General features: G+C 45.5%; 2 protein-coding genes across 2 annotated transcripts in view; one reads left to right on the forward strand and one right to left on the reverse strand.

Moving 5' to 3' along the window:
* Window positions 1–3,700: 3,700 nt before the first annotated feature.
* On the reverse strand, window positions 3,701–6,759 carry GDF5 (growth differentiation factor 5). The gene is made up of 2 exons (XM_071455406.1): window positions 6,126–6,759; window positions 3,701–4,569 (listed from the first exon to the last, which is right to left on the reverse strand). Exons 1-2 carry the CDS (start codon window positions 6,757–6,759, stop codon window positions 3,701–3,703), a joined length of 1,503 nt encoding a protein of 500 aa, XP_071311507.1.
* A 4,073-nt stretch (window positions 6,760–10,832) lies between these two features.
* CEP250 (centrosomal protein 250) overlaps window positions 10,833–15,973 on the forward strand; it is a 29,893-nt gene continuing 24,752 nt past the window's right edge. The window contains exons 1-5 of the mRNA XM_071455405.1: window positions 10,833–11,048; window positions 11,640–11,696; window positions 12,371–12,453; window positions 13,021–13,186; window positions 14,518–14,624. Coding sequence (XP_071311506.1) covers window positions 10,932–11,048; window positions 11,640–11,696; window positions 12,371–12,453; window positions 13,021–13,186; window positions 14,518–14,624 — 530 coding nt within the window. The 5' untranslated portion in view covers window positions 10,833–10,931. The remainder of the gene's footprint in view (window positions 11,049–11,639; window positions 11,697–12,370; window positions 12,454–13,020; window positions 13,187–14,517; window positions 14,625–15,973) is intronic.

Raw genomic sequence — 15,973 nt, forward strand, 5'->3', positions numbered from 1 at the left:
TGCCTTATTCCTAAACCCCTGGGTTTGGAGGGGAATGAAGATTGAGTGAACCCTGCCTGGGTATTTCTTTTGTGCTCATCCATGCCATTCATGTACCTGGAGAAGTTTCAATGCCTGTTTCTGTCCACGTTCCAGGTAACTGAAACTGAGACTGCCAGGTAAGGTCTTGACAAGATTGGCAACAATTTGTGAGAAGACAGAAGTTTGTTGTGCCTGGGGATTCCAATGCCTCCAGCAATGTACCAATAAAGCACCTATAGGCTAGTACACATTTACACCATGGGCAAAGTCAGTAGAGCATTCCAGAACAAAATAGTGTAGAACTGCAATTTCCAGGCTTTTCGGACAATTTCACAATGTAAATGCAAAAGGACACACTGGTCATCACAATATTGGTTTATAGCTAATGGTATCAAACAAGAATGCTCAAATTTAGACCTAAAAGTGAAAAAACCCTACCTTATTCCTATGTCCATGATTATAAACTCCCCACTTTGAGCTGAACCAAACTTGAGCAGTGCCAGGGCTGTCCCTTCTGGATGTCACCACATTTGAGAGACCAGCCAAGCAAACTGAATGTCATGTTACCTCCTAACCCAGACACTTGGGCTTAAACTGCTTCTGTTTTGGCCAAAGCCATTTTTGAAGCAGTAATAATCCATTATGATTCCAGCATTTTACTGTCTGTACCTTCAAATTTGTTTAAACTGATATTACAGACCTACTGATGGTTTGGTTTTTTATTTTCCTTTCTAGGTATAACTCCCACCAAGCAGAATGTAGGCTTTTGAATGATTACCAAAGGATATTTGTTAAGACTTCAGTTTGACAGTATTTCTTTTCATTTTCCCTCAGATCATACTGTTTACTTTGGGGTAATTGCAAAACCATGGCATATTTTCCATTTAGATGCTGATACACACTCAATTTAAATACCATTTACCTGAGCTTTTATTTTGCTTTATTCATGCATTGAAAAACTCATACAAGGACAGCAAGAAAGAACCTCAGAGAGGTTTATACCTATTAGGTTTTAGAAACTTTCTATTGTGACCAGCCTCACCAGGACTCTCAGGCCGATCACCAGCTCTGCAGAGGAATTTTCCTCCTCAGATTTCCAAACTATCATGCCTCATGACTCACCAGTGCTCCTGTCCACCACAGTTGTTACAGCACTTGATGAATCCAGGTGTACTGAAGCAAACTGCCCCGTGCAGGCAGTCCTAATCCCAGGAGTTAACTTGTCTTAGCTTAGATTTGCTGCAAGTGTATTTAAATAGGCAGTATTTGCTATTTTAAACTGATCACCCTTAGCCATTGAGAAACCTGTGTGGTTAGTAACTGGCATGGCACAGCTGTGTCTCAAAGGTCAGAGCAGAGATTTCCTTGGGAACGTGCAAACAGCATTCCCAGAGTGGGAGCTGCACATGCCTAAGGAAAAAAGGAGACAACGCTTTGTCATGGTCATTGAGCAAACCTCTCCAGGAGATAGGTGGAGCCAGTGCTAGAGAAAGCTGCAAACACACCTGAGAACAGCCAGGAGCTGGAAAAGAACTGTTTGAACAGATCAGGGGGAAAAAAAACGCCTGAGCTGCCCTCCTGGCTTTGGACTTGGCAGGGGAATGTTTTCGCTCCTACTGTAGCAACAGTAAAAATCAGCAGTATTTAAATCAGGTTTTAGTAAAGCTTAGACTTGTAGTTTTGAAAGACTGGCTGATGAAAGGCAGGTAGTGCTGGGGCCAGTAACTGCTGTGCCTGGCCTAAGGCTCCATGAGGATGAGGAAGAGCAGGACCTGGAAAGGGACACTGGGAGTCCAGAAGGGAGATGGGGAATCCCTGCAGGCAGCCCTGACCCACTGAAAAGACCCATAAAACACCCGAATTTCTATGTGCCTGCTGCCCTGCTGGGCATTCACCATCGGGGCAGGGGCAGCTTTCTGGCCCCGGGTGTGCAGCAGGTGAGCAGTGCCTGAAGGCAGGAAAACCAGGCAGTGTCAGCCCCTTCAAGCCAGGCAGTGCCAGTCTCTGCAGGCAGGAATGATGGCACTGAGCAAATCCCACAGACCAAATCTCCCTGCAGGACTGTTCTGCATCCCTGAGCTGCAGGTGAGGGCACAGGGCAGGTCCCCTGCACAGGGGTTCCCCAGGTGTCTGGCAGCAAGGATGCTTATCCAGGTGCATTAAGCTGGTTAAAGGCTGAGCTACCCAGAGAGTGCAGGAGGAAGGGCAGAGCTTTATGTCACTGTTTATGGCCATTGATTGGGAATTTAGGATGGTTTGCTGCTGGTGTGAGCTGGAACATGTCCAGACTGGGGCACTGAGCAGAAGGACCTTGGGGACTGTACTCAGCTCCCTGCCTCTACCACACACCAGTGATGCTCTGCAGAGCCAGGAAATCTTATGACTCGATGGTCTAAGAAATATCCAACCTTAGCATTTATATTTTGTACTATGGATAAACTCCTTCAGTAATTACTGTTGGTTCATAGGACTTTTCTGATCCATCTGTAGTTGAACATTTGGTACCTAGTTTTGTGGGTGGAAACATACAGGGGCAATCCCATTTATAATCCATGTCTGTAATAGATAAAGGGGATATACAAGCACACAGCCCGTGGAGGCTGGAATAAATGGATACCAAAGCTCTTTTGCAACCATCTGCATAACTCATTTTTGCCCCAAACACATCAAGTCACAGTGTCATTCCCCACCAGATCAAACCAGGCCTTCCTTTCAGATCTTTCTTTCAATGTTTCCACAGTTTCTCTCTGTGGCAGCAAAATACACAGACATGTTTTGCATACCCCTGGTATTCTGCTGCATGGAAAAGTCCCTTTCACTTCTATTTATTGTACAAAAACATAAAACAATTTCTTAATTGTGTTATAATTATGCAGAGTTGGACAGCTAGGCACAATGCAGCACTGTGTCAATAATTTATTACATCTTATGCCATAATTGAACACTTTTACTATGAGCACTTGAGAACAACTTGGACCTTATACAGAATAATATATTTTGCTACATAATAATGGAAAGGTGGATACTTAAGAAAGATGTGTAGCTTGGAGGAAAACATACATGGAAGCAAATACCTCCTGCATCACCTATCTTTATGTAAAACTTAAAACTAAGCCAAAATATTATATTTAATGACCCCTTTTTATATATGCATAGTTTCAAGAGCTAATCAGAAGGAAATCGTATTACAGTGCAACTATTTACACCAAGATGGGGGCACACCAGAACACAACAACTCTTGTCAACATTGGGACTCTTTTCTCACATTTATGAATGGACAAAGCACATGGGAATCAGACAGAAATTCATTCTCAAGAACAATGTTCAAGGAACAAACAGGTCATATCCACAGCTCACTGATATCATCTCTATCCACTGCCTTGAGGCTAAAAGCAGGAGATCTCAAGGTGTACAGATATCATCTTCTCTGTCATGGACTTCACTTAGAGTCAGTCCTGTGTTGCCAGCGGCACAGGGCCTTAAATCCAGCTGTGTGACAGCATTCAAATGCTACGGCAATATGTCCATGGAGAGACACAGAAACACTGGATTTATTGCTACATCCTTGTAAACACACTTACCCTAGGGGTAAGAAATCTAGTTAACCTTGTTTGAGGAGAAGTTATGTCCAATGTGTCAAATTACCTTTCATAACATATTCACGTGAGCAGCTGTTCTGCTACCTACAGCCACAGGACTCCACCACCATGTCCTCGTACTGCTTGTAGACCACGTTGTTTGCAGAGTCAATGAAAAGGATGCTGATGGGGCTCAGCCGGGTTGGGACGCAGCAAGTCGGGGGCGTGGACTCGGGGTCCATGGAGTTCATTAAAGTCTGGATAACTGCATGGTTGGTGGGCTCCAGGTGGGACCGGAGGGGGAATTCACAGAGCCCTTCGCAGTGATACGCCTCATACTCCAGAGGGGCTATTATCCAGTCATCCCAGCCCATATCCTTAAAATTCACATGGAGGGCTTTTCTGCTACACCTCGCCTTCAGATTCTTGGTGGGCCTCTTGCCTTGCCGTGTTGCTAGAGGAGCTCTTCTCTTCCGCCTCTGGTTGAATAAGTACTCATAAACAGTTTTGTCATCTTGGCCGGATCTAGCTTTGATTTCATTGAAGAATAAGTCTCTTTTTTTTGTCCTCCCAAACACCAAGAACAGAGCCTTTTCATTGACCTGTCTTCCTGTTCTATTAAATCCCACACTCCTGAGATCAACAGCTCTCCCCCTGTCAAAAGTTTCCAGTTCAAAACACAAGTTAACCAAGTTTTTAAAGTTTCTGAAAAGTTTCCAGATGTCAAACACTTCCCACTTGGGTGTATCGGTGATGCTGACAGTCCGAGAGTCCAAGAGTGTTGAGGCCTGTCTGTTTGTAGAGCAACTAAATAATTTTACTTGGGAAGTTTTTCCAGAAGAATGAGACTTCCAGGTATCAGAAGGTTTTTTTCTCAATATTCGAAGCTCTGCTCCCAGCAAACCATCTTTTTCTAATGCACTGATGTCAAAAATATATTTTTGTTTTCTTATAGTTGGTGCTCGCTCATCTAAAAAAAAAGCACACAGATTTTTAAATGTATATCAAGCACAAAGCAATATCACGTATTCAGTTCTCAATGGTTTTCTTCAAATTTGCTTATAAGCCTCGAAGTTAGCCCACAGAACAGAAAAAACAATTTTTGTCTAAGGGATCAGCCCCATGCAGGGACTCAGAAGAACTCAGGGACTCACCAGAGAAATGAGTTTCTGAGTCTGCCTTGTGGAAATCTTCTTTCTATTACCAGTGGGCATTTTCTACCTTCAGAGTTGTGAGTAGCCAGTTAAAAAATGATACTTTTTCAGGGCTGAGCATTCACAGAACCTATTTACACTAATATCCTACTTAAATTACTGAAAGAGAGCTTCAGTAGTGGCCAGGCCTTATGCTGGCTCCAAACATGAGCAAATTTACCCTTAGATGATGCAATAGTAAATTAGTCCTTTAAAACTAGCATCCTCAGGAACTGCCAGACATAAGAATAATTGCCTAATTAACTAAACCCCACGTAATTCACAATTTTTCAAACTGGGCAGAAAAAAATTCCTCTCTTTATCCTGACTTTACATTTGCTTGCTTCAGGTGGTGAAGAATATGGCTGAGCCATATTCATCCCAGTGAGGTGACATTAACAGAGCCTTCCAGTGGCAAGCTGGGAACCTGAAGGCAGCACTTGTGAGCAGTGCATCCTCCCTTCCCAGCAGCCAAGCTATTAATGAAGAGATGGCAAACAAATCCAGTCCTGGTGAGTCTTTCATCACAATTCCTTCACCAGCTGTGTTGCTTCCTTGAGAATGTGACAAAACTCTTAAAAATGTCACTGGAAGCAAGATGGGGCTCACAAAGCAGGGTGGGGAGGTGAACATCATTCATTGGGAGGCTGGTTATTTCTCCTGTGAAAGCAGACACTAGCCCAAATTTCCAGAAGTGTTTGGAACAGGAATGTTCCAAATCCGGAGTCCTGGATGTTACTACCCTTGGTAGCCTGTGTTGAGCTATGGGCTCCTTGGTGCTACCTGAAAGTTTTAAGGTAGTACAGATACACCCCCCCACAGGATAATGACCCCTGGGTCTGCAGAGTAGTTCCTCACAATTCTACCTTGAACAAACCAGACTGTTGCTTTTTGGTTTTGGTTTTTTGTTTTTTTTTTCACAGAATAGCTCTGTTCTTAGCATATTGTTTGTTTTTAGGCACACTACAATCTAACATTAGCTGTTTCCATGAGCTAGTTTCCAGCTAGCTAGGAAGAAAATAAGACAAAAATCCGAAAGGTTTTAAACACCTAAGCATGCAAAGACTCATTGATTTTCAACAATATGCATCTAAAATACTTCCTAAATGTTTTCTTTGGCTGCCACACAACCATCTAGTCCTGCCTGTAAATGAGTTTCCAAGATAAGTCAGGAGGACAAAATCTGCAGCAAAGTTGTGTGATTTCATTAACATTAAAAAGAGCTCTTTGACTTTTCCAAAACATGATTATTTTCCAATACTCTCTGCATTTATAAGCACACTCAGACATCTCTCTCTGTCCACACTCACTCACACACAAGCTCCTTTCTTACCTTGTCCTTTGTCTATAAAGCTGGTTATTGTATTGGCAAGTCCAGCCTCCAGTTTTACACTTCCATTAACACCCTTTCTTTCTGCATCTGAGAGAGTCCTGTACAAAGAGAGCATGTATTCATGTGGCGTTATCGGGGGATGTCGGAAAGTTTCCTTAGCTTCCCTCTGGGTTACAGGCTCTTTAGTCTTTTTGGTTTTGAAAGAATCACTGTCAGTACTGCTTGTGCCAGTTTTTTTCAAAGCCACCTTGCTGCTAAGATTTTGAACCTTTGGAGTCACTGTCCTTACTCCAGAAGGTCTGCTGGGGAGATGTCCTACCTTGCCCTCCGTGGCTGCTGTTCTTGAGGGAACCTTCTTTGAGTCATCGTTCTTGGCCAGCAGAGCTCCAGCCTGAACAGCACTGCTTTTAGTCCTGGCCTTTGAGGTCCCAGCACTGTATCCATGGCTTGCAGTCCTCAATGTACCTGTCCGTGCAGAGGGATTCCTCTCCTTTCCTTCTGCTTTCAAAAAACCTAGTTTAGATCCTGGATTACCCTGGCCTGCTTCGGAATTACTCAGCGCTCCAGGAACTAGATCCAGAGACAGCCAAGTCAAATGCCAAAGCAGTAAAGTGAGAAAATGCAGGATTTTCATCCTCTGGTCTTCCTCTGAATGCCACTAAAGAAAAACTCAGAAAAGGTTCCTCCAGTTTGGCAGAAGAAAACATGAAAGAAATTAAAAACCAAAGTTAGCAAAAATGGTTTTCGTTTGAGATTAAAACATTTCAGATATCGTTGTTCAATACTTGTATCCAGTCCCATAGTGGAAATGCTCATGTACTCAGATATGATCTCCCCTGACTTCAGTTAGCAGCTATAAAGAACTTGTTCTTGAAAAGAGAAAGTTTACCACCTCGTTTTCTTCTGTAAAACTGACTGAAAACTTGAAGGAGTCTTGTTTAAATCCAAGGGTTTTTTTTTTTTTTCCAAGAAGGAAGAATGGCGTAATGCTGCCTCTGTGTTAAAAGGTTTTTTTAAAGTTTTGAGTTTTGAATCCTTTCCAGTGAAAATATTTCACACACAGAGGCCTGCAGGTGCTCAGAAATCTTTTACAAACCTGAACTCTGGAATTGGAAACGGAATTCCAACAAACCTATTTAATTACTCTCTGATGTCATGCTGTCTAAACTAATTTAACTGCGATATATTTCTTTAAAAAAATCTTCTTTACCCTTTTCATTAGCATGAGTCATACTCTGCCTCATGTGAAACAGCTCCACAGGCTCAAAACTCCAGAGGATGCCTTTTCAAGTGGCAGTATGACCTCTGCCTCAGCCCTCGATGAACTTCACGTTCAGACAGGACAAACTGCAAGATCAACAACTGAGAGCTGTCACACAGTCCACTGGACACATACATAAACTAATTTAGAAATAACTCATGTAGCTCTTTTTCCAGAGAACTTCTAACAGTGCCTTCACTCCGTCCCCCTGTGACTGAAGGGCTGTGCAGTAACGCAGGCGCTTAACGAGGGTAACATTTAATTTTACACAAACTCAACAGGGCCGTGCCCGCAGTCAGTGTATTTTGGCTTATTTATTGCTGCGCTTAAAAAACCCCGTGTCAGCGCAGCTGGAGAAGCAGCTCCTGCCGGAGGGGATGCCCCGCGGGGCGGGCGCGGTGCAGCGGGGCAGCAGTGCACCCTGCAGGCAGCCATCCTCCTCCTCCTCCTCCTCCTCCTTCTTCAGAGCCACTCGGGAGCTGGAGGCAGGCGAACCCAGTCTTTCCTCCCGAGACTGCTGAACACCAGCCTTTGTTTTAATTTTAGATGCAAAATGTCCAAGAGCTGCTGACCCCGGGGCCCCAAGAAGGCTGCGGGTCAAAACCAGAGCTCCTCGCTGTCAGGGCTGCCCTGCAGCCTTCAGCCAGGTGTGTCTTTGATAACCTGCACAAAATGAACTGTTGTTCTAAATGAGCCTTCGGGAAAGGAGGCACTGGGCTGGACTCAGCAGGGATTACTGGGACCCATCTCTCATCTTGCACAGATGCTAAGCCCAGTCCTTCTGCAATTGCCTTTCTTTTTGAGTTAAGATGAAAGGAAAAAGGTACACCACCTTTTAGCTTGTTCTGTGTGTGCTGTAGCATTCCCCACCCACCCTGACCAGTATCAGAAGCAGTGAACTGCTTTCATAAATAACAACCTGCATGCCATGAGGAGCTCTGGATGCTTCACTTGTTTTGATGGAGGAACTGAAGGATAGAAGAGTTCAGTGATTTTTCAGATGTCACAAATAAGGTAGATTCAAATCACAGTCCTCCTGATTTTGATCTAATGGCCCTTCCTCTGAAGTCAGTTGTACTTTTGATATTTCCCTACAAAATAAAGCAGCTTCTCCTGGGAGCTACCTTTGGTGAAACCATTCCCCAGCAGTCACTCCACACCATCCCATGGCCCTCCCAGCCATACCATCACTTTATCCTTCCCATATTGCCCACCTTTCTGCTGGGTGGTGTGCTGTGTCTGGTTCTGCACCGTGGGGGTATTGATCAGCTTGCCAGTAAGCCACAAAAGTAGCTAAATGTTGAATTTCCACTTTTAATCTATCCAGCTTCCAGTTTTCACATTGCTTGTAAAAATTTAATATCTTTAAAAGGTTGTTTGCTCTATCAAAATTGGCTGAGATTTGCAAACAGATTTACAAATGACATAAGAGATGGGACGTGAAAGAGCAGGAGGCTGGACAATGTGATTACATGGGCCTTGTCTTAGTAAATCAAATTAAAGCATGATCATTGATATGTTCAAAGAATATTTACATGTCTGAGATTTAAAAATCTTAGTGGGCTGGACAGAGCTAGACAGAAAGAAAAAGGAAAAGCAAGCAAAACAAGGTGTGCAAACTAATCTCTCTCTTTAAAAAAGGCTCTCTTGAAGCAAACAGCATCTTAGTGCTTGGAACCATGGGAGCACAGATGCTGTGGAGTGCACTGAGCCCCACAGACCCCAGAGTGGAGTGCTGACCCTGAACAAGACCCACAGACTGGGGGGTTCCTATCATCCCTACACCAAAGTGGAGTCATTCCAGCTGGCTAAACTCAAACTCCACTGCAGGAGTTCAGTGTGTAGCTGGAAACCCTCCTGCTGGGGAGGCTCTGGATTCCAGGGCACAGCGGCAGTGGTGCTCCAAGCCTCCCACTGCTCACCACCAGCCACATTTCTGTGCCACTCCCCTCGAGTGGTCAGGTTCATGTAGCCCATGTGTCCTCCTGAGCCTGTTCTGTGACAGCAGCTCCTCCCTCACACGGTTTGGGTGGGATTTGAAAAGGGAGGGCCACCTGTGTCCCTGCTCCCTGAAGTGCCTTTCCTCCTGTTCTCCAGATCCTGGCATTATGCCTACATGAGCTGTGACTCCTTCTCAGACCATCTCAGCCCTTCTGGCTGTCCAGCATGGTCTAGAGGAAGGGATCACTCTGAGAAGCCAGAGGAAGATTTCACAGTGTTGAAAACACTGCCATTCCCTGAGGATGAACAGCTCCATTGGATATGTGATGCCAAGAGTTAGAATTTGCTCTCTGCTGCAAACTTGCAGTTGAAGCTGCACATGGAAGCCTTTAGAGTGATCTATCAGGAAATTCATTGTCCTTTCCCAGGTGCACTAATTTCCAGAAAGGACTTAAAAAGATTGAGTTAACTCCATACATTAGACCATTTGCTGTCACATTGTTTTGCTTATTGAAACTAATTATCATTCTATTTCTGTGAGGATTTAGACCTCTGCACCATAGCTCTTGGGCAACTGCTTTTTAAAAGTGTGAAGTTATAATTTAGGAAGGAACTTAACAGCTCTGTACTTTTCAGAAGGAAAGAATTGCACAAAATCTACAGATGTTAAAATTAAAACTTGCTTGTCTTGGGCCAGAGCAAAACAAATGTAATGATGCTTCCACTTCCATGTGAAGGTGGCATAATTTAAAACAATGTTGTGCTGTTAAATAAAAAGTTGGAAGTCCAAAGAAATAATTGTGTCATTGGTTATCAATAAACTTGGCTACATGTGCAAACAGTAGTGAACTACAAAGCACAGAATCATAGAAACATGGAATATCCTGAGCGGGAGTGTTATTTTTGTTTCTTGATTCCACAGATGTACCTAATTTCCCCAACTCTGAACTAAGTGGAAATTTTTTTTTCTTATTTTTGGTACCTCTGCCTGTTACCAGTTAGAGAAATAAAGGGTTTGTTTCAAGCTTCTTCAAGCCTATTCACTAACAAGAGTTCCTGCATTTGGTATACAATGTTAATTAGCCTGAGTTGCCTTTGATAGGTATTGTTCATCTTTGCAATAGAAGCATGTTTAAATGATTCAAGACTTGAGAGAGAGATCCCGAGATGCCAAATTACTTTGCTGACCAAAGAGAATTTTGGTGGCAATTCATTTATTCCACTCTTTTTAAAAAAACAGAATGTCAGTGATGAAGCATTCACAGACACGGGAAAAAGCAGGGACTGAAAACAAGCCAGCGTTATTCAGCAGCCAAATACAAAATGAAACATATTTTTAGCAATGGGGTTAACTTAACTAACTCCCAGAACAATTCCCGATGAAATGCAGAGGGTTCACTATCACTGTATTTTCTGATTACATTCCCTGCCGGAGCGGAAGCGCCCACAGCGGCCCGCGCTGGGCCCGCCACGGACAGGCCGCGCCGCCCCTCACGGAGCCTGCGCTGCCTCCGGCCGGCCCCGGGGAGCCGCTCCTCCCGCCGCCGGCGGGGCGGGACCCTCGGGGCGGGCTGGGCCGGGCCCCGGGCTGGGCTGGGCCGGCCATGGCGGGCAGCGCGGGCCATGGGGAGCTCAGCCCGGGCTCGCTGCGGCGGCGGCTGCGGAGCGCGGAGGAGGCGCAGCAGCGCCAGGCGGGGCTGGTGCGGCAGCTGCAGGACGAGGTGAGCAGCGGGCGGTGCCCGGCGGCAGGGAGGGGGAGCGGGGCCGCCCGCGCTGCCCATGGGGACTCGGCGGGAACCTGCGGGGCCTCCCCGGGCGGGCAGCGCCGAGCTCGGAGCTCGGGGCGGGGAGGCCCCGGGAGCGCCCGTCCCGCCGCGGTCTCGCTGCCGAGCCCCTCCTGATCTCCGTGCCTGCAGCATCGCCGCTGTTCGGCCCCGTTAGCGGGGTTTGTCCCAGGCAGGAGTCGCGCTGGTTTGCTCGCAGAGCAAGTTTGAAAACTCATTTCGGTCTCTTCAAGGACCCCCTTGAACAGCCAGCTGTTGGCTCGGGGTACGCGGGGGCCGTAGGTCACGTAGAGCTGCCCACGGCCGTCCCATCGTTCTGCTTGCTGCCGCTGTCTCAGGTGAGCAGACAGCGCTACGCCTGAAAGAAACCCCGCCCCAATCTCTGTCGTATTACAGTGAAACTTCCCTATATTGCAGTGACTTCTTGTGGAGCGTATCAGAATCACTCTTGGACAGAGTCAGAGAAAAGTTAATGTGGGGTGAGTGGAGTCTATAACAAGCTGCTTCTCTCATGTTCATTCCATTCAGGTACTGCAGTACCAGACCTGGTGTCGAGAGTTGGAGCAGCAAGTGAAAGCTGGAGGGGTGAGTGTGCTGCAGGTTGTGAACTAAAAAGGGTGTATCTAATGTTCCCAAATGTAGACCAATAAAACCTCTACAATCCAATTACAAGAAAGCAGATTTTTACTGTCTGAGGTTTTAGAGAAACATTGTGAATTTTCCCATCAGTGTTTTGTCCATTTGCCGTTCTTATAGCAGTCAGTAGTCCCAGAAAACCCAGTTAAGGATTTTAATTTTGTGAAAGTGTGCTTCACTGGAATTACATTTCTGCTGGGTCTCAGGTGAGGACTGTGCTGTGTGTTACAGCTGTCCTGGAGAAAGAACCAGTTGAAACAGCTTTTTGGAAGTCAGGAAGGCTGGTGGTCAACATACAGAACTGGATTTGTGCATTTCTTTCTGCTTCATAGCTAAAGTAAAGCTAGAAGCCAAAGGGTGGAAGAATAGGAGAGCATTCCCAGGCTTCAAGTCCAAATCAGCACTTGAGGTTGTGAAGTGAGGACACATAGCAGTGGGAGAGTGAGGAGAGCTACTCACACTAACACCCTTCCCTTCCCTTCCTCCCTGTAGTCACAACACTGTTACACCTGGAAGAAGTATGAGCTCCTGAGATACCCAACAAATGGATGGGGAAATGGTGAATGCTGACAGTTGTGGAGGAAACACTATCATTTGACTAAACATTTCCTTTCTTCTTAAAGGGATCTCTTCCAGGCAGGTGGGAAGCCACAGCAGACCCCAGCCTGGAGAAAGCACTGCTTCAGGTGGAAGAGGAGCAGCAAAGGTACAAGGAAGAAGCATTTCTTCATACTTGGTATCCTGGATGCTCATGGAAGTGAGGGAAAACCTGTCGGTGCTACCTGGTCTCCTCAAGGGGAAGCGGTTGGGCAAGCTGCTTTGACAGGAGAAAGGTCCACAATCTGCTTTCTGTGGTGCAGTAATAGTGCTGTGTGCTGAGTGGCTCTGCTTTGAGTGGGGAAGTGGGGTGTGTATTCTGGGTGAAAGGTCCCTTTCCAGCCGAAATTATTCTGTGGTTCAGTAGGTGAACGACTCTGGACCGTGCTATAGAAAAGTGATGCATCCAGTGACCATCAGCATGAAGAGGGGGCAAATTGTTACTTGTGGGCATCGTCAAGGTTCAAGGGGAAACCAAAATCATGGATGGAAATTGAAGGCTCAAAGCACAGAGAAGCAAATGAGGTTTTCATCACAGAGAGATCTTAGTTAACCCTGTAAAGTGCTTTTACTGCCTCTCAGACAACAAAGTCATTGTTAAAGGAGCTGGAAAATCACAGGGATGCTGGAGAGCTGTTGTTCAGTGACCTTCTTGTTGTTTCTCTCTCTTTCCAAGGTGTGAGAATCTGGCAGAAGTGAACACTCTCCTGCGGGAGCACCTTGATAAAGCCAGCGAGGTTAATTCTGCCCTCAGGGAAGATGTTGGGAAACTGACGGCGGATTGGATGAGGGCCAGGGAGGAGCTGGAGCTGAAGGAGAGTGAATGGCGCAGTGAACGGGAGGTGAGGATGGGCCAAGGGAGTGCCAGAGTGGAATGGGAATGGGAATGCCTTTTGTTCCTTGTTGGGGTACCTGCTGCTGATTCCCTGACTTCTGGGACTCTGGCTGGGCCCTCCCAGGGGGCTCCCCTGTTGGGGGAGACCCTCCTGGAGCAGTCTTGTGTCAGGAAAGAGAGACACACTTGATCTTTTCGGTCTTCAGGTTCTTGTTTATTGTTATCTTATGTAGAGTTTTGCACTCTGTCCACACCAGGCTCAGTGCACTGGAAAAGCACCACAAAAATGACTAACAGTATTTTGTTACAAGGTCTTTTAAAGCTAAACTATCCAATTAAGAACTGACACCTAGATTATTTTGCCTTTTAACCCAATAACTGATCCCAAAGAGCCCACAATGCGGACTTCTCCACCCAATTACAAAATGCCACCCAAACCCATGAGGAAGGAGGAAGAAGAAGCATGAAGAAGAAGCCCAGGATGACACCCTGTGCCCTCCATCTTGCTTCCATCCACTACATACTAAAAATCCTAAAACCTAAATTTCTCATCAAGTGATGCACCTACACTACTCTCTACAATCTACTTCACACCCTAGTGGATTCTAGTCTATTCTGGAGTTGAGGAAACTTTCTCCATGAATGAGGGTCAAAGTCAGTGTTCCCCTGGGGATCAGGGCACCCCAGAGCAGACAGGAAAATATTCCTGGTGCCCTGGGTTTCCACAGTTCCTGGCATGGAGAACTTGCTGTGTGGAGGCTGTGGCTCTGCTGAGGATGTACTGGTGCTGGACAGGGGTGTGGGAGGGAGGAGTGTCAGCAGAGGGTGCTGGGGGGAGATGCCCACCTTCTGTCACTGCAGTACTTGGTCAAGAAGATAGAGCTGGGGGCACTGTAGGGCAGTCACAGGAACACCTGTCTCTATAACAGTTCCTTAATCCTTGTTTTGAGCAATTGAGACCAGACAGGTCTATGTGCGTTCAGACTCAAAGTGGCCAACACAGGAACAAGACAGCCCTCTTGTACTGACTGCTTGTTGTAAGCCAACCTGGCACTGGCCTTGAAGGAGTTTGTGTTCCTCTGCTGGGACTTTGAGGTGGTGAATCACCATCAGCTTGCTTTGCTGCCACCCACTGCCATGGGAGAAGTGTGGGTGTTCCCCTCTGGGCAGGTGGTTCCCTTCTGTGAGCCTCCGTGGTGCCTCTTCAGTCCCTGATGCCCCTGGTGCAGTAGTTATTAAAAGGCACCTGGTGATGATGATTTACTCCCCCCTGTCTGAGAGATGTTACAGTGACAGTGAAGGCTGAATTGGCATTTCTTTTTGTCTTTGCACGTTTAGCTTTATGACAGCTACTTAAGGGGGGAACACGCCCGCCTGCTGGGGCTGTGGCGGCAGGTGCTGACCTTGCGCCGCCTCTTCCTGGAGATGAAAACTGCCACGGACCGGTGAGTGGGGACTGGGGCGACATCTCCTGCAGCAAACAAGTGCCTTGCTTCCTTTTGGGTCCTGCCTTTTGAACCTCCATGTTGCATTAGTTACAGCAGAGGTAGGATTTCTCCTTTGGCAGTCAGAAGCAATGCCATTCAGCTTTGAGCTGGTCTCCCAGGAGTTGGCTGGCTGCTGGTCTTCTGTCATGGACATATTTTATGAAAAATCCTTTTGTTATGATCTTTAGAAGCTGAGAGGCCTCAGAAACAAAATGTAAACAATAATTATCTGCTGTTGTGGAATGCAACAGGTGCATCTTTGATTTGGCTCATGTGGTTGTTTTTAATTAATTGTCAATCACAGTCCAGCTGTCTCAGACTCTCTGGTCAGTCACAAGATTTTATTATCATCCCTTCCTTTCTATTCCTTGCTAGCCTACTGATGAAATCCTTTCTTCTGTTCTTTTAGTATAGTTTTAATATATAATTTTCTTTTAATATAATATATATAATAAAATAATAAATCAGCCTTCTGATACATGGAGTCAAGATTCTCGTCTCTTCTCTTGTCCTGGGACCCCTGTGAACACCACCACATTCTTCAGATAAAGCTGAAGGGTTTGGGCCATAAGGACAGCAGAGGCTGTGAGCAGGCAGTGACTGTGGTGATGTGTGGGCATGTGAACACAGGCACAAAAATGCATGGAAACCTGGGAAGAGACTCACTGAAGCTGTGCATGCAGCATATAGAGTGGTCTCTTTTATGAAATTATAAAAACCTGCCTTTAAAAAATCTTACCAGATTTCCCACTGCTCCTAAGAGAAAGATGATTAATGCATATTTTTTCCCTTTTCATTTCCAGGATACATTTATTCTGGTCAGTTTGTATCTACTTACTCCTCTTCCAGCATTACTGAGAGAAAGAATAGCTTCTCTGCCCCATTACTGCATTTGTTCAATTTGTTTTGTTTAGTTTGATACCTCTTTTTATGGTTGTTTCCTTGTTCTTGGGCTCTCTGAAGTTTTTTTCTCCTAAGAAAAATAGTGTAGCCATAATAGTACCTTCTGGTGTCAACATGCACTTTCAAACTCTGGGTTACTGTAAACCATTTGTCTTAATTGATTATTATAAGTCTTCCCTATTGTGTAGAGTCTGCCTGACCTGCTATTTAGTACTTGTGTTGTTTGTGCTTTTATGTTACAGCATTTCAGGCTGATTCTTACACTACCTTTCTGAAATGTTTTACTATATAGGTATAGTCTTGAGCTTCTGAGTAGTCCAAGTGGGGATAACGGAGTACTCAAAAGCAGAGTATATAAAAACTGGGGATCTTGGTAAAATTCCTAATATCTAGTAATGATAATT

The sequence above is a fragment of the Agelaius tricolor genome, unplaced genomic scaffold (genome assembly GCF_023055355.1).
Source record: "Agelaius tricolor isolate 1412-34295 unplaced genomic scaffold, bAgeTri1.0.p SCAF_49, whole genome shotgun sequence".
Lineage (NCBI taxonomy): Eukaryota > Metazoa > Chordata > Aves > Passeriformes > Icteridae > Agelaius > Agelaius tricolor.